This window comes from Hakea prostrata, chromosome 5 (genome assembly GCF_041222555.1).
Source record: "Hakea prostrata isolate BN-2017 chromosome 5, UWA_Hpros_2, whole genome shotgun sequence".
In the NCBI taxonomy this organism is placed as follows: domain Eukaryota; kingdom Viridiplantae; phylum Streptophyta; class Magnoliopsida; order Proteales; family Proteaceae; genus Hakea; species Hakea prostrata.
This window is the reverse complement of record NC_142604.1, coordinates 4101686-4122389: the sequence shown is the minus strand read 5'-3', so window position 1 is coordinate 4122389 and position 20704 is coordinate 4101686. Positions and strand designations below refer to the sequence as shown.

General features: G+C 37.9%; 3 protein-coding genes across 4 annotated transcripts; 2 read left to right on the top strand and 1 right to left on the bottom strand.

Moving 5' to 3' along the window:
• Positions 1-35: 35 nt before the first annotated feature.
• On the top strand, positions 36-1813 carry LOC149014499 (cinnamyl alcohol dehydrogenase 1-like). Its single transcript, XM_089156479.1, has 5 exons — positions 36-203; positions 289-402; positions 513-740; positions 833-1272; positions 1370-1813. Exons 1-5 carry the CDS (start codon positions 115-117, stop codon positions 1570-1572), a joined length of 1074 nt encoding a protein of 357 aa, XP_089012605.1. The 5' UTR covers positions 36-114; the 3' UTR covers positions 1573-1813.
• Positions 1814-3998: 2185 nt separating this feature from the next.
• On the bottom strand, positions 3999-12711 carry LOC149014498 (uncharacterized). The gene is made up of 10 exons (XM_089155813.1): positions 12340-12711; positions 10377-10444; positions 9380-9405; positions 8661-8751; positions 7598-7693; positions 5902-5970; positions 5090-5148; positions 4876-4998; positions 4328-4399; positions 3999-4243 (listed from the first exon to the last, which is right to left on the bottom strand). Exons 1-10 carry the CDS (start codon positions 12424-12426, stop codon positions 4188-4190), a joined length of 747 nt encoding a protein of 248 aa, XP_089011939.1. The 5' UTR covers positions 12427-12711; the 3' UTR covers positions 3999-4187.
• A 124-nt stretch (positions 12712-12835) lies between these two features.
• LOC149014497 (Pentatricopeptide repeat (PPR) superfamily protein) lies at positions 12836-19512 on the top strand. 2 transcript variants are annotated; one of them, XM_089156301.1, is made up of 3 exons: positions 12836-12921; positions 13227-18164; positions 18660-19512. In XM_089156301.1, the coding sequence occupies exon 2, from the start codon at positions 13321-13323 to the stop codon at positions 15679-15681; it is 2361 nt and encodes a 786-aa protein (XP_089012427.1). In that variant the 5' UTR covers positions 12836-12921; positions 13227-13320; the 3' UTR covers positions 15682-18164; positions 18660-19512. The 2 variants fall into 2 exon arrangements, with proteins under 2 accessions (XP_089012427.1, XP_089012426.1); XM_089156300.1 differs by having other exon boundaries at positions 18610-19512.
• The last annotated feature ends 1192 nt before the right edge of the window (positions 19513-20704 follow it).

Here is a 20704-nt window from a genome sequence, read left to right as displayed (position 1 = left end):
TAATAAGAATCCTCCATTGCTTCTCTTCTCAGAAGAGCGCTCCTATCCCAACCCAAAAATCTCCTCCTCCTCCTTCTTCTTCTCTCTCTCTCTCTCTCACACACAGAGTAAGAAATGGGCAGCCAAGAAAATGGGAGAACAACAGTAGGATGGGCAGCGAGAGACCCATCTGGGATTCTATCGCCATACACATACACTCTTAGGTAAAGATCAATCAAAATCTGATACGAACAAGAAGCTTCATTTCTCAATTCGAAAGTTTTATCTCTTACCAACTCTTCTCTACAGGGACACAGGCCCAGAGGATGTGGTAGTCAAGGTTACATCCTGTGGTATCTGCCACACAGATCTTCATCAAATCAAAAACGACCTCGGAATGTCCAACTACCCCATGGTTCCTGGGTACAATACAATACCCCACTTCATCTTCTTCCATCATTTAATGCTTTTGCGTTTGTGAAATATCTAAAATTCTATGTTTCTGGTTGTGTTCTTAATTACTTCCTAAAAAGTCACGAAGTTGTTGGTGAGGTCGTGGAGGTTGGTTCTGATGTCACTAAGTTCAGAGTTGGAGATTGTGTTGGAGTGGGTTGCATCGTTGGGTGTTGCAGGAAATGCTCTCCTTGCAATTCAAACATTGAACAATACTGCAACAAGAAGATTTGGTCCTACAACGATGTTTACACAGATGGTAAACCTACCCAAGGAGGCTTTGCTGATTCCATGGTCGTCGATCAGAAGTAAATCCATATCTTTCAGAAACCCTCTCTTTATCTTCTCTCTCTCTCTCAATTTCTCATTCTATTTAGTTTCCATTATCTTTTTCCTGTAGATTTGTGGTTAAGATACCAGAAGGTATGGAGGCAGAGCAGGCGGCGCCGCTACTCTGTGCAGGATTAACAGCTTATAGCCCATTGAGGCATTTTGGGTATAATCGCAGTGGTGTGAGAGGAGCGATTTTGGGACTTGGAGGTGTTGGGCATATGGGTGTCAAGATAGCTAAGGCGATGGGTCACCATGTCACTGTGATTAGTTCTTCTGATAAGAAGCGAACAGAGGCAATGGAGCATCTCGGTGCTGATGCCTACCTAGTGAGCTCTGATTCTGAAAGCATGCAAGCGGCTTCTGATAGCCTCGATTACATCATCGACACCGTTCCTGTTTTTCATCCCCTTGAGCCTTACCTTTCTCTCTTGAAGGTCGATGGCAAATTGATCTTGACTGGTGTCATTTCAACTCCTCTGCAATTCGTTTCCCCTGTTGTAATGCTTGGTAAATGCTTCTTCTCTCTCTTTTATTTTTTTTTTATAATTTCTCGAACTGGGTTAGAGATTTGTGATGCTGATGATGTGGGTTTTGCTTTTTATAGGGAGGAAGTCGATTACAGGGAGTTTTATAGGAAGCATGGACGAGACAGCAGAGATGCTTGAGTTCTGTAAAGATAAGGGATTGACTTCAATGGTGGAAGTAGTGAAGATGGATTATGTCAACAAAGCCATTGAAAGGTTGGAGAAGAACGATGTGAGATACAGGTTCGTTGTGGATGTTGCTGGCAGCAAGCTTGAAGGGTGAACAAACTCGGAGATACCATCAAGTGAAAACTGAGTGGGAAAAAATCATACTTTTTTTCTGTTCTTGTTGCAGAAACATTCTATCCCCTTTAATCCTACAGTGCTTGCAGTGAATTTATGATTTCCTTGTGTGTGTTCTCGTGGAGAAGAAAAAGTTACTGGCTTCTTTGCTTCCATGTCCCGACAGAATGAAGTGGAATCATATTATATTATATATACACCATGCCTCCATTAATTTTGAATCGATGCTTCCCAACTAGAAATCTTCTTTAAAAAATAATTACATATACAATGGGTTTGCAATTTATTATATATGTTTTGGTGACCTGCAAATTATTATTTCCATCAAAAATTTAACGGGATATTTTTGTTTGTGTAGGGTATTTTTGTTTTCTTATACAAAAGAAGTAGAAAACATTCAATGTAGAACATATAGAGTCAATGGTTTGTTACAATTAGTCCATATACCCTCTATTGGAAGATCAAAATGTCTAACATTGCTTTCAAAAATGTGTAAAAAATTGTAGCTTCAACTATTAATCAACGCAAACACAAGTCCTAAACAAAGATTGCCACGCACTTCCACCCGATCACTAGAGAAAATCTAAAACTTACAGCCACCAAAGTAGAATATTGAATTAGATTCCAATCAATTAGCATGGAGGGTCAAGTCAATTACAAGCACGACTTTTTGGTTCATTTTTACTCGTTGGTTAGAGAGTCCTTTTGTAATATCGCTCTCCTCCGTTCATTTTTAATATTATCAATACTGATTGATAGGTACTGAATCGATTGATGCATCAGTTAAATTTCTAATTTGATATCCATAGATGCATAGATCAAAATGGAATGGAGAAAAGGAGAGATTTTTGCTAAAATAAAATCTCAGAAGCTTCAACCACTCTGAATCTGAAAACCCATTATTATTCCCCAAATAAGAATGATTCTAAGTAAAGCCTGTATATTTGCATGGACAAGGTGGATCTGATGCTTATACGTGTATATGTGTATATGTGGTATCACCCTTCTTTCCAAGAATTTAATTCCTACCCAAAACAAATAAAAATTCAGTGATTCTACAGGTCCATCTTAGTGATATCTACTCCACCCAGTTGCAAAGAAATTGATGATCTACCGACCTGTCCCTACTGTTTGCTTTTTGTCTACTCTATCTCTGGCTCTGTGTGGTTGGTGAGGGAAGGAAATTTGTATTGGAGAAATATTCTAATGGGAACAAAAACATATTTTTTTCTAACAGGGAGCAGTCATCTCTCACCTACCCTGTTAGGTTTTCCTGGTACCCACCATGATTGACCATTCTCCTAAATCTGCGAGTGAGTGGGTCTTCCTGGTCCTATCTTTTCCTTTAATGAACCCAATGGAGTCTAGATAGTGTCTTTTGTTTCTTTTTTCTTCTTTCCTTTCTATCTTCTAGAGGATATTATTAATCAAGATTTTGATTTACTCTCTTTTTCTCCTACTTCTATGGTAATCAATTGAAATGGGGCTGATTGTGTTTGATTCTTTCTTATTTTAGTTTTCTTCTCCTATTGTCTCTAACTTTCCGTGGGGTTCAAAATATGGAAGATGATCTTTAGCTCACAACTAACACCTCTGTATCTTTTGAGCTTCCAGGATTTGTGAAGGGTAAAGTATAAGTAACATAGATATGAATTTATTTACATTATTTGAGGAATAAATGATAAAAAAATTCTGGAGGTGGTCTCTTTTCTCATTACAACTCACATTGATGTTCTCTCAAAATAAAATAACAACTGTGAGATGGAAAGACTGAAATGGAACCAGTCCCTTTGAGAATAGGCAAAATGGAACCAATCCATTTTCAAAAGGCATAATTCCTCCTTGTCCGATAATTACAATTTTAGATGATGAGACGAATAAGGATCCAGGGTTCAGTTTACAAAGGAACCAGAGGAGCTTCTGCATTTCCACATATGGTAGCTCTAACAGTTCTGAAGGAAGATGAGGGGAATATGATCAAGCTGCAAAAGGATCGATGCGATCAACCCTTCGACACTGTTCTATTGGGCATCTTACATGTATACGGTTGGAACTACCATAACCTTCCATCTTCATCCTGAAACCCTATCCCCCCCCCTCAGTTTATATATATGCATGGAAAAATGATATGGGATTACAAGACATTGTCAAAATCATGAAATTTTCAGTTCAGTATTCTTTTGCTACAAGACATTTCGCACAGCAATAAGACTCAAAGACACTGAAATTACACAGATGTGCATCCACAAGCTCGACCAGAAGCTTAAACCCAGATTTCAACCCAGGTTTTCTGATTTTCCTCTGAAAACTGATCAGAAATGTTCAAGCAGGGCATATGATTTTCCATGTTTTCGTTGTCCTTAACATGCTACAAGCCTACAATACAATATACCACAACCCCCCCCCCCCGGCACGGTCACCAAAAGCTTTAAGCATTAATGATTTGTAAGTGCCTCCAGTTCTTGCCTCTTTGCGTCCAAAAAATCAATTAAATTTCCCATGAAAGCAAACCGAGCCTAACTCCTCCATCCAAGTCATCTGTGTCAGCTCTCGCTCACAATATGCTTTGTTGGGTTACCAACGAGAACAAAGTTGTTAACCGAAATATATACTCATAACGTATCTTGTTGGGTTGAAGCCACAGAGAATCACTGCAAACCAAGAAAAGAACATTAATTTTCCACTGCCATATGCTACCAAATGAAATTAAATCTAGTACTACAGTATATACTTACGGATAGCGGAAAGAATAATGTTGCCGCCAATCGGGAGCAAGAAAAATGTAGTTCTATCCAAAAAGGGCAGTACTGTAGTTCATGCAACAGAACTTAATTAAAGATTATTCAATTTAATTAAATCATCAAATAAACAAATGGAACTTAATGAAACAACAAATACTTGGGGCAATATATGCAAGGAAGATGCAGATCCTTGACGCTGCAGGCACATGTGGGTGCATACTTCCAGTCAAAGTCAGACCCAGCATTTAGTGGATATGATACAAGAAACCTCTCAACAATCATCCTTCTAAACTGCTGATGATATCCAAACTACAGTTTCTTCGAGCCTTCACTATCTTGTGACAGAACCCTAATAATCCAACAAGGATCATCTAAGTGCAATTTTGATGTCAATAAGAGAGGTAATTGAGAGTAAGTGTTGCAACTTCCACACGTGCCAAAGTACAACAGGCAAGGAAGAAAGTTCATCTGCTTCCAGCATCCAATATCAACCCCAAGTATTTTTTCCCCCTGGATATGTAACTAGAGTCACAAGCTCTTACCATCATATCCTAAAAAGTTGAGGTAGTGGTAATATGAAAAGGCCACCGCGAAAAGCAAATTTGATAGCAATACTGGAATGAAACCATGTGCAACCAAGACCGGTGATAAAAAATAATGGATCACTGGCATAACCAGAAAATGTCAGTAACATTGAGGCACAGAGTAACAAGTTAGAATATTTCTCATGGCACCCAAAAGTAAAATAACAATTACCGTAAAGTATAATGAACAGCGGGAAGAATGCGTTGCAGTGCACATCAAATGCATAGAGCCTTCACAGACACATAAAAGTAAAAGAAGGGAAAAGTCAGCAAATAACAATCAATGCTTGGTTATTTGATTCTTGAACAGACACATAAAAGGAAAAGCTTTGGAATCCACTCTTACATAGAAATCAAGATCCACCCATAAGTTAAAATGGTGTGTGAGTGACAGAAACAGTGGTGACCAGAAGAACAAACATAGAAGCCAGTAAAATCAGAAAGCCTTTACCAGCAGAGCAAACTATATCGAAGAACAGAAAACTTCAACCCAGCAAAAGGGGAGGGGAGAATCCCATTCAAGATTAAGTATGACAAGTAGAACGAAAAATAGGATCTATTAGGTATACCAGTATACAGAAACTGATAAAATCAATCAAAAATAGAGGTAACATGCAAAAGAAAATTTGGTAAAGAAATTTAACAAATGCACTGGCTTTTCATGGCCAACAGTCTCCCTTGCAATGTCATTATCTTTTTCCTGAAGGCAGGGGTAGGAAGGCGATTGACCAAAACGATAATGTGACCATTAACTAGTAACAATCACTTCCCACAGGTTTTAGTTATCTGGTCATCTTTGCACATTCTGGCTAGAGGTTTTTAAAACCAACTGCTAACTTTATGCTAGCATATAAATCAAGTTAAGCTTTGTTGACAAGTGACAAGTAAATTTCATATTATTTGGTAAAATGTGAGAAGAAACAATCATCACCCTTGGTTGCAACTACCATAATTAACATAAGATAATTTAATTCCATCACTTGCCATTCAACCCGTTGCTCAACCACATGACTATTTGCAACCTCCTCACGAAGATAAGCATTTGTAAGGGACCTGCATGCACATAGAATAAACTTTTTAATAACTAATTTTAAAGGTCAGGTATGCATGGTGGTGGGACATGATATGAACTTCTCAAGCATAAAGAATAAAACTTTACATTCTTAGTAGTTTGTAGTACATCTCTCTTCCGAAATCTAAACTTCCCTGATCTTATCTCTTTGATGCACCTTTTCTTGTGATTTCAAATTATTCAGGGCAAGTGCTGTTAAATATTTGATAGATATGATGATCATAATAATCATTTAGATCTGCATCGGCAAAATTATTTATTTATTCATTGAGAGTAAAACTTATATACCATATCCACCAAAACAGAGTAAAACTTGTGCAGTGGGCAAAAGAAGGGATGTAGAAAAACTAAAAGGCAAGTGAACTTGCATAGATCACAATCACTTTTCCAACAAAATTCCTTGGATGCAGACATCATTGACAAACTATTGACCAATATCAATCCATGGTGAGAGTTATTTCTCTCATCTACAAAATCTCTTTCTTTCGATTCAAAATGGTGAGAGTTATTTCTCTTATCTACAAAATCTCTTTCATTCAATTCAAAATTCAAAATAATCAAAAAGCTGCAAACAGGATCAAAATCATCAAATGCCAGGGGGTCAGCCTCAGCAGGGAAGTCAATGCCAGCCAATTAGTAAGCATGAGATTTGAGCATGGGAGCAAACAACATGAGAAAGGCAAAGTAAGATTCCAAAGGGCAGAAGATGTTTCATATTCTATGAGCATGTAGCTTAAAGAATATCTGAGAACCAAAGAGAAAGAACTGCTGCCTTTGAACTGACCAAAGATTAACAACTTCTATAAGCAAATGGATTCAAGCAAAAACAGCAACTTGGAGGAGCAGAGCTCTTAAAAAATAACGGCCTTGTCATGACATTGGATTCCTCTCCACAAAGGAATATATAAGATGCTTTCACTGAGAACTGACCCACTGCCATCCTCTTCTATTCCCGTCACATGACAATGCATCAAGGAAATACTTGATTGTCCTTGGAGGAGGCAACACACTGGTCAACTCTTCTGAAGACTAGAGCCTTAGTCACTACCCTTTGTCACCACCAAATTATACAAGTGGAGGTAAATATTTCAGATGATTTACCAAACAATCAATAACTCAGCCTTATCCCAACTAAATGAGGTCGGCTGCATGAATCTTTGCCTTCCAATCATCTCTATTTTGAGGTCAAATATTCTCCATGCCTATCATCATCGATCATTCATAATCACTCAAAAAGGACACTGTTGTTTCTTGGAAGATTCATAACCTGATAAGGGATCTTAGTTCTCAGCTTTTTTACATGGATTAGTTATTCCCAGACTTGAACTCTATGTATTCACAGTTGCATTTTTGTTTAACATCACATCAAGGATGGAACCCTAGCTGAGCACAAAATAAATATTTTCTATGGGTAAGTTATGTTGGGAGGAGAATCAATCTCAAGTACAAACACCCAGAGTTTCAGTTAAAACATTGAAGGCATTGGTATTATAAATGGGCTCGAGCATGACCATGCACAGAAGCAAATCAGTTCATATTGCTTATTTCATGGGTAGTAGGGTAATAAAATATCATACAAACAGTGTCCATCTTGATAGTAAGTCTTACCAACAGCATGTTGCCAGTATTACTCCACTTATCAAAAAATGAAAAACCAGGACAGATATAACTGTGAACACTGCATGGGCCACACTATGAGCATACCTGAAAATTGAAATAAATATAATCAAAGCAAAACCAGAAATAACCTGGGAAAGGGTTAATCAAGTTTATGTGAATGAAATAAGACCAAGCAATGTAAACCAAACACTAATGGAACTGTTTGATGCTTAATGTTTAATTGCAAATCGACTGTTATTTCCAATAAAATGGTTTCTTATAAGTTGGTTGGTTTCGGATGTATTAATGTTTGTATTGCATATTGACTCTTGTTCCCAATAAAATGGTTTCTGATTCTCTGTTTCTTATAAATTCATTTTTCTCACATTAGGCCACTAGAGCATAATTATATCATATTGCATTGGCCAGTAAAAAAGTTTCTGATTTTTAGTTTCTTATACAATTGGTTTCCTAATATTAGGCCACTAATAGCATAATTACATCATATTGCATTCATACGGCTCCAATTTATACACATAATTTTCTTACAAAATTATCCTTGCTATTCCCTCTATCTAAGAAGCCCTTCAACACTTTGGGTCAACCAGTCACCTTAACAACTACAAAAGAAAGAATTCCAGAATGCAGCATACTTGAGAATCATTTTACAAATGAGTTCTTTTTTTGGTTGAAATTTTACAAATGACTTCATGTCATAAAACTGATAGACTCGCTTCAGGAGTCCTTGGGTAATGTAAATCCTAAGAGAATTTACACTCCCTAAACTTAAAAAACTGTGAGAAAAAAGCACCATTGAAGACCATTGAATTAGGTTTCTCAACAGGAGTTCTTTCTACCTATTTAAGCGATTAGGTGCTTAACTATTTCTGAGTGCCAACATTTAATGGACAAATTTTCAAGTCTTCAGGTAATGTAACTTCTCACCATCAATCTGTTTTAATAAATTCTGAAGAAAATTATGACACTTCGATATGGATAGAGTTATTGGACAAACAGTAATGATTTCAATCATAGATATATCCTATGAGCAACAAGTATATGAAAAACTTACGCAGCAGAATAGGCAGAAGTTGCAACTACCAAGAGCAAGCTGCATATTACGACAAAAGCAGGATCATCCCTTGCCCACTGGTTCTTGGTTTCTGAAATCAACAACCAAGAACAAAGGCCAACACATCAAATACTACTAAAAAGAGAGGGACTGGACTGTCTTCTAATTTAAATTTCCTAGAAAGGTAACATAACTAAGAAGCAACAATGCAAAATAACTCTTCTAAAAAAATAATTTAGAGCATCCTAGCAAATAAGACCATTGAGAGAACTTCAGCATTGACTTATTGAACAGCCATGGAAACTTAATTTCAATGTTGAGTAAAGGGCAACATTTGGATTCTTGTAGGCTAATAAGTCAGAGGAAAATGAGTTTAAAACTTGTTTTCCTTGAGGTATTTTGAGTCTTTACTGGTACTCATATAATTGTTTTTCAAAATGAAGAGTTACCATTCTGTGCAGAGTCTGGAGACTCACCAAAAGTTCAAAAAAATTGAGAAAGAAGAAAATAATACGTATGGATACATAGATAAACTACAGGATGTCTTGGCTTCTGAAAGTGCATTAGTATTAAATAAGTTACAAACATAACAGATGTGTTAGATTGGAAATAGCATGCGGATCAACATATGCAAAAAGATACCAGACAAATCACCATCCAGACCAACCAAATCATAACTAGCAATTGACAAATGACAGGAGGGCAGAAGACAAACTTACGCTTATGGTACTTTGTATGCTGATAGCTATATTCCATCGTTGAATTCCACATGCAAAAAGTGACAAATAAAGTAATGAGAAAATTTATAGAAAATGAATTAGCAATATCTCTTCAATCATTAGTTCCCAAGAGTTTAAAGGGTCCATATTCTGACCAGCCTGTAGAAATAATTCCCTTATTTACAATTTTAAAGCATCACTAAGTTCTGTAATAAGGATACTTCATTTTTGTAGGTTGAACATCAACATCTCTGACTTCTGTATGTGTTCAACATCAGGTACCTTGCTAGAGAGTGAGACTGTTTCTGTGCTCTAGTTGAATCTCTAAGTCTGAAGCACTACATGGAAGAAGTCACTAACCTTTAAATAAAACTGAATCATCTAGCAATAATGGTTGAAGATTTTGTGCTAGTTAAACCATATTGGTTAAAGTAACAAGAAAAGGCAGTACAGATTTTAATCCCCCATTTGTTTTTATGAAATTTCCTCTGCTGACTGCAGGGCCCACATGTTTTGCATTGAAACAACCAAACAATGGCAAGGAGTTTCATTTTGTGTGTGTGTGTTTTTTTATTGTGTGGGTAGAAGGAGCAGTCAGAGTCAATGTTCTTTTTCCCTTACTTAGTGTTGAGTAAGAGTATTGCATTTTCAATGTTTTTGAGTCATGAATATGCTCTAATTCAGTTTGGAGATCACACAATCCTACTTGGGAGAGAGGGAGGGGCTACTTTCCACACTGAGAAATCCTACATGGACACATGGAAATGTCTGTTTCGGGATCAGAAACTTGTTAACATGTTCACATAATCATTCCCTCATTGGTTAATTTCCAGACTAATTTGACTTTCCGCATGTCAATTTGAGTATTTGACATCAATAGTTGACCAGGATTGGTTATGGCATCAAAGGTAGAAAACTGTGGCATGTAACTGTAACTTGTTAAAATGACTATTCCATTAATAAGCAATTAGTGTAGGAAAAGAAGGTGGATGCATACACGACTTTTGGAGAGGTACAGAGATGAAGCATTTGCCAGAAAGTATATTCAATATCCATTTGTTGCCACTGCAATGAGCCAGTAAAAAGAAAATGAGACAGAGCTTGCAACATGCAATAGACAGTGTCAACATATACGAGTGAAAAGAAATTGGGATACAAACTTGTTAACAAATGTCATTTCTAATTCACTAAAAGATAAACACATTTCACTTTTTTATGTCCAAACGTTAAAAAGAAGTAGCAAGTTAGGGACAAGCTACTATCACACAAAAACAGCTAGATTTCAGCACAAACACAAAAATACTTACTATAAAGAACAACTTCTTAACTTAGAGATCGAATTATAATCAAACTTACATGCTATTAATTATTAAAAACAAAAACTCCTATAATCTCCATTTCCCAATAGTTGAAATCTTTGTCCCATCACCCATGGTCAACTTATCCTTTAAGAAATTGAACCATTTTGGGTCTGTTTTTCCTTTTATGAGAGAGAGAGAGAGCTGCAACCTGCTTCTCCCCCCCCCCCCCTCGATGGTTAGTTTGGGATTGAGTTCCATATTGTAAGTTTTAACCTCAAGGTTGAGATACGTGTAGATATAATTTAGGCAAATACCCCACTTATTTTCTAGCTAAACAAGGTATTGGTACAATTTGAAGTGAGGATCAGGGAAATGGAGTGAGGACTGGACCAGTTTCGAAGGATCGAGATCTATTTGTCCAGTTGGTATTAATACAGTGGATCAACTAAGTGAACTTCAGAGAAGGATCAGCAGATCCTTGAAGCATTGGCCTGAAAGTTTCAAATACTCTAAGACACCCCATCTGACTTCTCAGTCAAAAGAACCAAGGACAATGAAAAACCAAAATTTTATTTACATATTTTAGGAGAAGAATGCCCAAAATTCCCACTTCAAATCTAACTGAATGGGGGCAAGGAACCAATTAGAAGAGTCCCAACACCGTTAAGACTCCCTATCTCATCAAGAAGAGATTATGAACCTAATATACCATAACAACAGTGACCAGTCATCTGTTAAAATCAGATCATCTGTTGTCAGTTCCACCAATCCATCTGCATGTTGTCTACAAATTGTAAAGGAACTCCTTTTTTGGAAAGTTAATAGTGCACTGATTCACTGAATGACTGAAGCATTTCATATGCTTATGCAAAGAACCTAAAAAGAAATTCCTGTCAAAAATACACTACAAAGAAGTGAAGTGGAGGGATTCAATTTTCATGAAGCGTCATCTCACACTCACAGACCACACTATTCTCAGAAGCATGAACCAAAGGAAAGACACCTTGGAATGCTGAAAATGTAGTTCTAAAATTATTCGGTTCTTCAACTCCTAAGATTGAAGGGGTATTTTCAAAATTTTAGAATAAAATTCTTGGTTTGGCATAAAGCACATTTGGAGTTGGTGACTGTGCAGGGTGTTCTCAAATGGGATGCTGTCAAGTTTGATCAGGTTACCAGTACATATCACTATTCCATTAAAGAGAGGGGGAAAAAAGAAGAAGAAGAAGAAGAACGCGGTTTTTTAAAAAAGAAGCTGCTGCAGCCTCTTTTCTTAGGGTTACAATTCCACATTTTAATCGGAAGCTAGTTCCTCTTATAATGTCATAAGACCTCTTCTTCTTTTTTTCTTCTTCTTCTCAACTAAATAGCAGACCATAACTTTTCCCAACTCGAAACAGGCTTCCCAAAAGTTATCTTCAAAAGGTCAAATCTAAGATAACACCTCACAAGTATGCTATTTGACCATAGCCTCACCCTACGGGTTCTTTCTCAAATCCAGTAAAGAGCACCAAATCCCCTCTACCCATGGAATATCGAACCTTTAAATGATGGAATTCCGCAATAAAATGGACATATCCTACTTCAAACAGATGAAATTGAGAGACGAAGAATTTAGCAGAAACAGAGAGGGGTAATAAGAAAGGTCAGAAAAATAACCTTGACTATTCTCCTGAGGTATTGAGGAAGCAATGAATTCTGGCGCCCGCTGGTGGGCACTCGCCCTTTTGAGACGGTGGGCAGCATGACTGTCCTGTATCGTCTTCCACCACCAACGCCGAGATGTGCTAGCTTCTGCTACTACGATAAGTCACCTACCACCCTTCTTTCAGTTCCAAATTCCGAACTCCAACGATGGCTACAAACTCTGAATCGCTGATTCACTGTCTTTCCTTCAATTCATATCGTCATTTGATCTGAGAAGGAACAGTGCTGCTGGCCAGATCTGCTACAAGCTAGAAAGCTCGCGGATCAAGCGTCAAAATCAGAATCGCACACAGGAAAAACGATGTTCTGAATCGCGAGCGTAGCCTACACTGGCATTTTTGATATTCTATTTTTTTGGGGGGTAAAAGTGTCTATCTAATTTTCTGTGAAAATAACCATATTGCCCTTTCAGTTTTTTTCATACACTCCACCATGCTTCCTTGTTCGCGCAGACCTGTCCCTATTCAATCTGCCATAGCCGTTAACTTGCTCAAGCAAGTCGATGGGAACGTTGCGGAGCATCAACGAAGCCAGGTACTAGCTTAAATCCTTTGTTTCTGTCGATCCATTGCATTTTCCGATTGGAGAGCTTGTCTATCCGCGAAATGTTTAACCCTAGCTATCTGTATCTCTGTTTTTGTTTTTATTTTTGAGTAAATTCTGTATCTCAGTGACAACTACTGGGCAATGGCTGTGCACTCGGAAGTAAGCCTTAATACCTAGAGATATAGTTTCCATGCCAAAATTTCGTATTTTTGGGGGAGTTCCTGGGTCAACTGTAATTTATGTAATGGCTTCTTCAACTGCTCCTTTTTTTTCCCGTTGTCATTGATTTTCAGGGATGATGGTTTGAAGAACAACTTCACTGATGGATATATAGGCGTATAGCCCCAACTGTATCGTCCCTGAGTTATTATCTCCTCCACCAGGCTCATGGAAACACCAACATCTTCAGCACCTGCTGAAACCGAGATAGTAAAAAACATAGTCACCGTACTTGATTCCAAAAGTTCCCTTCAATCTTTGATGCCATACATTCCTCACCTCGCCCCTTCTTTGATACCATCAATCTTTTCTTCTGCATCAAGTTCTTCATGCCCTGGGACACTCCTTACCTTCTTCCAATGGTGTAATACTCATGTTTCCAATTTTACTCAAGACTGCAATTCCCTTCCTTCCCTGCTCACGCTTCTCCCTTGTCTTTTTACACACCACAAGTTCTGTGATGCCAAGTCTCTTCTCATTTCTTTCATCGCTGCTGACACTCGTCATGTCCTTCATGACCACCTTCTCCATCCACCCTCTCGCTTCCCTGCTCCTTCCAGGGCCCTCCTTGACACTGCAATTGGTGCCTATGTCCTGCACCGGAAACCTCACCTTGCATTTCAGATTTTCAAGAAGATGAAGCGCCACAATCTCCAGCCAACCATCCTCACCTGCAACACCCTTCTCAATTCCCTGGTAAGATACCCGTCTTCTTATTCAGTTCCTATGGCAAAGCAGGTCTTTGATGATTCCCTCAGGCTTGGGGTCATCCCAAACGCAAACACTTACAATATTATGATTTATGGGTATTGCTTGAAGTCTAAGTTTAAAGAAGCCATGATGTTCCTAAACCGGATGACTGAATCAGCTTGCTTACCTGATAATGTTACTTATAATACCATCTTGGATGCTCTTTGTAAGAAAGGTCTTTTAAATGAGGCACGGGATTTGCTTTCTGATATGAAAGACAGAGGACTTTCTCCGAATCGGAATACATTTAATACCTTGGTTTCTGCGTACTGTAAGTTGGGTTGGCTGAAGGAGGCTGCTAAAACAATAGAATTGATGACCCAAAACAAGATTTTGCTTGATGTTTGGACTTACAACATGTTGATCCACGGTTTGTGCAAAGAGGCTAGGGTTGAAGAAGCTTTTAGGCTTCAAAATGAGATGGAGGAATTGAATTTGTTTCCAGATGTTGTTACGTATAACACATTGATTAATGCATGCTTTGAGTGGAAGATGAACTCTATGGCGTATGAATTGGTTGAGAAAATGGCTGAGAAGGGTGTGGAGCGAAATGCTGTTACCCATAATATTATCATTAAGGGGTTGTGCAAAGAAGGGAAGATAGAGAAGGCAAGCAAATCCATTCAGGAGATGGAGGAGAATGGGTTTTCTCCAGACTGTGTTACTTACAATACTTTGATCAGCTCGTACTGTAAATCAGGAAAAATGGCAGAAGCACTGAAGATGATGAATGAGATGGCCCGGAAGGGTTTGAAGATGGATGCTGTTTCTCTTAATACTGTACTCTACCATCTCTGTGAGGAGAAGAAACTAGATGAGGCCATTTTGCTGCTTCATAGTGCTGCAAAGAGGGGCTATTCCATTGATGAGGTTAGTTATGGCACTTTGATAATGGGATACTTCAACGATGAAAATGTTGATGGGGCTTTGAAGCTTTGGGAAGAGATGAAAGAGAAAGAGATCCTTCCTAGTGTTGTTACCTACAATTCGGTTATTGGAGGCCTTTGCAAGTGTGGCAAGACTGAGGAGGCATTGGCCAAGTTGAATGAGCTTATACAGAATGGGTTGGTGCCTGATGAGACTACTTACAACAGTCTTATTCATGGGTACTGTACGGAAGGAAATCTGGAAAAAGCTTTTCAGTTCCACAATAAAATGGTTGAGAAATCCTTCAAGCCCGGTACTTTTACGTGTAATATTCTTCTTTCTGCACTCTGCAATAGTGGAATGATCGATAGGGCTTATAAGCTTTTTCAAACTTGGGTCTCAAAGGGGAGAGTTGTTGATACTGTCACATACAACATTCTGATAACAAGAATGTGTAAAGATGGTAGGGTAGATTCGGCATTGGAGCTTCTTAGAGAAATGGAAGGAAAAAAACTGGTACCGGACGACATTACCTACAATGCTATTTTTTGTGGACTTACAGAGTCGGGTAGAACTGAAGTCGCTCTAGAGTTTCTATCCAATTTGAGTAAAAATGGGAAATTACCCGATCAGTTTTCTCTTGCAACTATTAGGGAAGTTGCCCCGGGAGTACAAGGTGAGAAAAGCCAAGTAGTGGTTGCTAGTAAAGCTCCACATGACGACTGTGAGTCAAGTTCTGCTGTTTACTCTAAGCTCATTGATGACCTATGTAAGGAAAGAAAATACAAAGAAGCAATGCGCACATTGGAAGAATCAGTGAAGACTGGTATTGCAATAAAGAGATCCACATATATTACTTTAATGGAAGGGCTCATCATAAGGCGGAAAAGTACATCAAAGGTGGCCCAATAGAAAGTAAGCAGTTTACATGTCATTGCTGATAGGCCTATACCTAGATGTCATTTGATGTATCTTTTTCTTGTTAGCATAGTAGACAAAGGATATATTTATATTTTTTAATTTTATATTTTTTTATTACTGGTACCTGTTAGGAGGAAATAAAATGATAATACAAGAGGGACCAACCCACACCAAGCACTAGTGAGTCTGGACAATGTTGTGCATGTCAACAAGGGATGTAGTTCGAAGAATTTAGAAATGGGTTTCAGATCAATGAATAGGTGATGGAGCAGAGGACCAAGATCAATAGATTCTCGGTTCTGTAACTGAAACTGTCAAAGAATTAACAGGGGCAATATTTTTGTTTTCTACCTTAGGAGAGGTCTGGTTGTGTGCATTTACTGGCCAAATCATTTACCCAATATATTGAAAGTCAGAAAACTTTGAAAAAAGGTACTAGCTTGCCTGATTCTACAAGAGATAATGTAGCAAAATCAACTGTGCACTAGAGCAAATATAGCAAAATCAATCATGCATTAATTACTAGGGTTTCCGCCTGCCTGGTCTTCCATAAACTGCAAACATCCTCTTAATTCCTTAAACTTAATGAGAGGAATTTCAAGATAAACTACAAAATAACAAACAAACCTTTCACTAAAAATATTGAAAGCTTTTAACCAAAAGAAAGAAAGAAAGAAAGAAAGAAAGATAATGAAAGCTGATTTTAAAAAGGGAAAAGCTTAAGAGACACACAACCAGCCATAGCCACTGTACTCTTGGTCCATCCTCCCAAGCAGAAGCCCTAACTCTACAGACCTGCTTGGGCCCCCAATCACTTTTCTCAACTTCCTCCTTTTTGCCAATGCTTAATCAACTGAAAATTCCCTCACTAGAAGTGTACTAAACCAGAAAGTTTCCACTTCCCACCAAATAAAAGGGCTTACAGACCAACTCTTGCTAGATCTTTTAGGCATATTTGGGATTCTATCTCTTTGGGTGTCAGTTCCAAAGCATTTCCCCTCTCTGCTGCTTGTGTATACTCCCCAGTGAACTGGCTTATTGTTCCTTTATATGCTTTCTCTGCTTTGGTGGGTTCGCTTAACCCTATGTATTATAGGATGTTTCTCCTTTCTAAACTCGCCCCACCACCTTCTCTTCTACTCTTAAGAGAATTCTTGTTTTCTCTCTCTTTTTTTGGTGATGAATTTTTATTCAAAAAAATAGTGTTCACCCAAGAAAAGGACTAGTTGACCTCCACTCTCACTTAACCCATCTATACTGATGTTAGCTTCGACTCCATTTACTTCCTCATTGTTATGTTTGGACACTGAAAGAATAGGCTCATTGTAATTCCTAGGTCTGCCTGTCTCTCTCTTACAGCCTCCTCTTGAGGTTAGGCCAAGTTATATTTGTTTTTTTCCTGGCATAGTCTTCCTCACCTGTCTCCTTTTTAGGGGCCTTCTAGGTGCAAAGAAACTATAACAACAGCCTGATCCCAACTGAATGGGATCATCTAGTGTATCCTTGCTCTCCAATCAGCTCTACATGAGGTCATACTTGATACAATTTCTAAGCTGTGCATATCTTTCTTGGTAACAAATCGTTAGTCACCCACAAAAGGAGGGTTTGGGTTGCATACATATTTTATCCTTCCCAGTCAACTATACCTTTCTAAAGGTATGACTATAAGGTTAAACGAAACCAGGGAAGAGCCACTGAAATTTAGGTTGACAGCCTCCCCTGGCCTCTAAAGTCAGAGGCAAATAACCAATATGTAGAATCAAAATTATTATATGCCTTAATTAATGAGCTAGGAATATCCATTGAGCAATTGAGAGTCATGATAGCTATAACTTTTGCAGTAACAGGTACTGATTCTTGACTACCCTGTGGTTCCTTTCTCCCCAGATGCTTCTAATGACATCCACTAATTCAATTTCCACAAAGTTTTGTTTCCATTTGGCTATCAGGCCAGCGACAAAGCATTTAGCAGTGAGCATTTGACCAAGGCACCAAGGACAGTTTTCAAACATCTAAATGAAATATAGTTGATGCGTTGGCAGTATGACTCTGCGAATAGATTTTGTTTCTAGCCTAAACATACTCATATCTCATAATCCAAAATTGAATGGAGGAGGTCCTGAATTGTTCATCATGGTGTCCAAGATGCCCACTCAAATGCTGGATTAGCGTTAACATCATTGTTCTCATGAGGTTCTTATGGCAGTGACAAATTCTGGGGTACTAACTACTAACTAGATTCTTTGCAGGTGACACTATTTCACTTTCAGTTAAGACCCTGACCTCATGTTGCAAATGTCATATGTCATAACTGCATTAGGAGATTATGTGAAGGTCCTTGTAATGATTGCTAACAGGTGACCACGAGTCAAAGGCATGACGAGTTGCCAAAGCTGTTGGCATCAATGAAGTCTACAGCAGCCTGATGCCTGAGGATAAACTCAATCAAGTGAAAACTATACCAATAGACATGGGTGAGTTTTTTATTCCTTGATGACAAATGTAGCTGCTTTAGACTTTAAATTCATTGATTATATTCATGGTTTGAAATTCTCCTCTACCGTGCACTTCAAATATGATGCATGTCCTTGCTTCACAGGCTTGAGTGCATCTTGTTTCTTTGCATATACTTATTGCTTTTGAGAACTGACATATGATAAAGCCCAGTCAAGGTTTACTTAATTACTTGTACTGATTTTTCTTGTTTTAGTGTAGTTACTTCTTACTTGTTTCCCTGAGTTCCCTCACTGCTGTCATATCTCTTTGTATTCTCCTGATCCAGCATGACTCTCTTGTCCTTATAGCACTTAGCTTTTTTGCTTATTCTTTCATGATTTCCAGACAATCAGTCCATATGCATGGTCTCAGATGTGTTGTTGTAGTACTTTAAATAATTCTTAGTGTTATATCAACATGCAGTATGAACCGGCAGACGCAGTGAGTAAAAATTCTTGTTGCCCTTTCTCCAGATCCATCTAGGGAAAAGCCCTTTCCTTCATATGGCCCCGTTCGAGGCGTTCATTCAAGTTTGGTCGAGATTAGTCTTGGATTTTGAGGAACTTTTCAGGTTCTTCCATCTGCGATCGGATTGGTAAGCTAGTGTTATGTGCCTTTGTCCATCACCTTTGGTGAGAGCGCAATCTTTGAAGATGGACTTCCAAATCTCGCTCTATAGACAGGATTTGGAATGCCATCTATTTTGATGTTTCTTCGAGACTGGTAACTATTCCCCACCCCCTGTTGATGATACCCCAAGGAACAGGCTTATTTTTGTCTCCTGGGGTCTTAGTTCCTCTTTCCGGTCTTCTGCTTAAAGACCTTGTTCTCTTGTTCCCTTTTCTTTAATATAATTATTTATTCATCCAAAAAAAACGTGCAGTATGAGATGACAAATTGACTATCAAGAGGAATATTTTATCTTGTCCATCCCCATTAAAATATATAGCACCAACCTCCATCCTGTAGATGGTGACCGATGTTGTGAATTCCTAGTGATTTGTTTTCAGTAGCATCCTTGTTTCAGGTTACGTGTGCTTAAGGCGCAAGGAATCTTCTTAACCTGGAGATGAGTTTTTGTGTTTTCATTTATTCAGAGCATGTCATGATTAGTTTATACAGGAATTTATCTATGTCCTGTCCTGACATAGTAAGTGTGTAAAATTGAATGAATACAAATACTCTGACAAGGACCTGAAAGCTCAATAACTCGCTTTTTCACTGTTCTGATCATGGAGACAAAGTCTACTTGTCTTTTCCAACTTCTTTTTCCCCCTAGAAAGTTTCCTCCCCATCTATCCACTGTATCCATGAGTCCTCAGTCTCTCTGTCCACATGCATTACTTGCATATATATATATATATATATATATATATATATATATATATATATATATATATATATATATATATATATATATATATATATATATATATGCGGAGAGTCTTTGATACATTTTTTTTCAATTCATTCTTACTCGTAATACTGGACCAGTGAAATATTATGCAACTCTTGCTGGGGAAGTTTGATAATGATTGGTGATTCTATAATGATGCACCACACTTCCTCTGCCACTGTGGGTATCATTTTTGTGCATGCCAGTCCAACGACAATAGCAGTTCCAGATGTGTTATCATTCCAGGAAAACATTTCTGGTATGCCATTCTGTATTGTCAAAGCCTGTCTGACTACTGTAATCTAATTTCCATCTCATTGCCATCTGCATTGTTCTACTAGGAGTGAGTCTTGTTATGTGTATAACATATACATGGTGGAGCAGGTCAAATAATGCATAACACTCTTTCTATCTTTTATTTATCTTTTCCTCTCTTCCATCTGTTTTGATTTTTATCCCATTATGGTTGACAGTGTGCAAATAAGGAAGTCATATTCACTATTTATGGATTTCAATTTCATAATGTACATGAGTTAGTTTATGTACAGGCTGCAGAATAATACAAGTATCATGGGGAATTTAACTATGATTAGCTTTTTGTTCTGCATATGTTGATCCGGTTGCTAATCCAACACAAATTTTGTGACTCCTCTTGGTTAATGCGTGGCATCATTGCATTGTCATGTGATAAAATTATACTCGAAACTTTTAGCAATTTAAGAAATTGAATGTTGACTGTTTATCAGTCGGTATCCATGCAATTAGTAGATGTTGATCATAATCAGCTTAATGGATTATGCTTGTTTGCTATAGAAGGACATCCAGAGAATTCATATGGATTGCTAGGCAGCTATGGAGCTCACTAGATGACTTCTGAGAAACATTGAAGCAATCATTCTTTGAAATGATATTTATATATTTGATTTATCAAGCTGTACTTGTGACTCTTAACCTTACCCATTAAATGCTTCAAATCAGTCTCAAAATAAATTATAGATTCACTTCTAGAAAAGCTACAAGAACTACAAACAGAGAGTAATAATGACTACAAAAGAAGCTTGACTAAAACTTGCTGATAAGTAAATTATGCATATAGTTATGCTTGTGTTTGTTGAGATACCA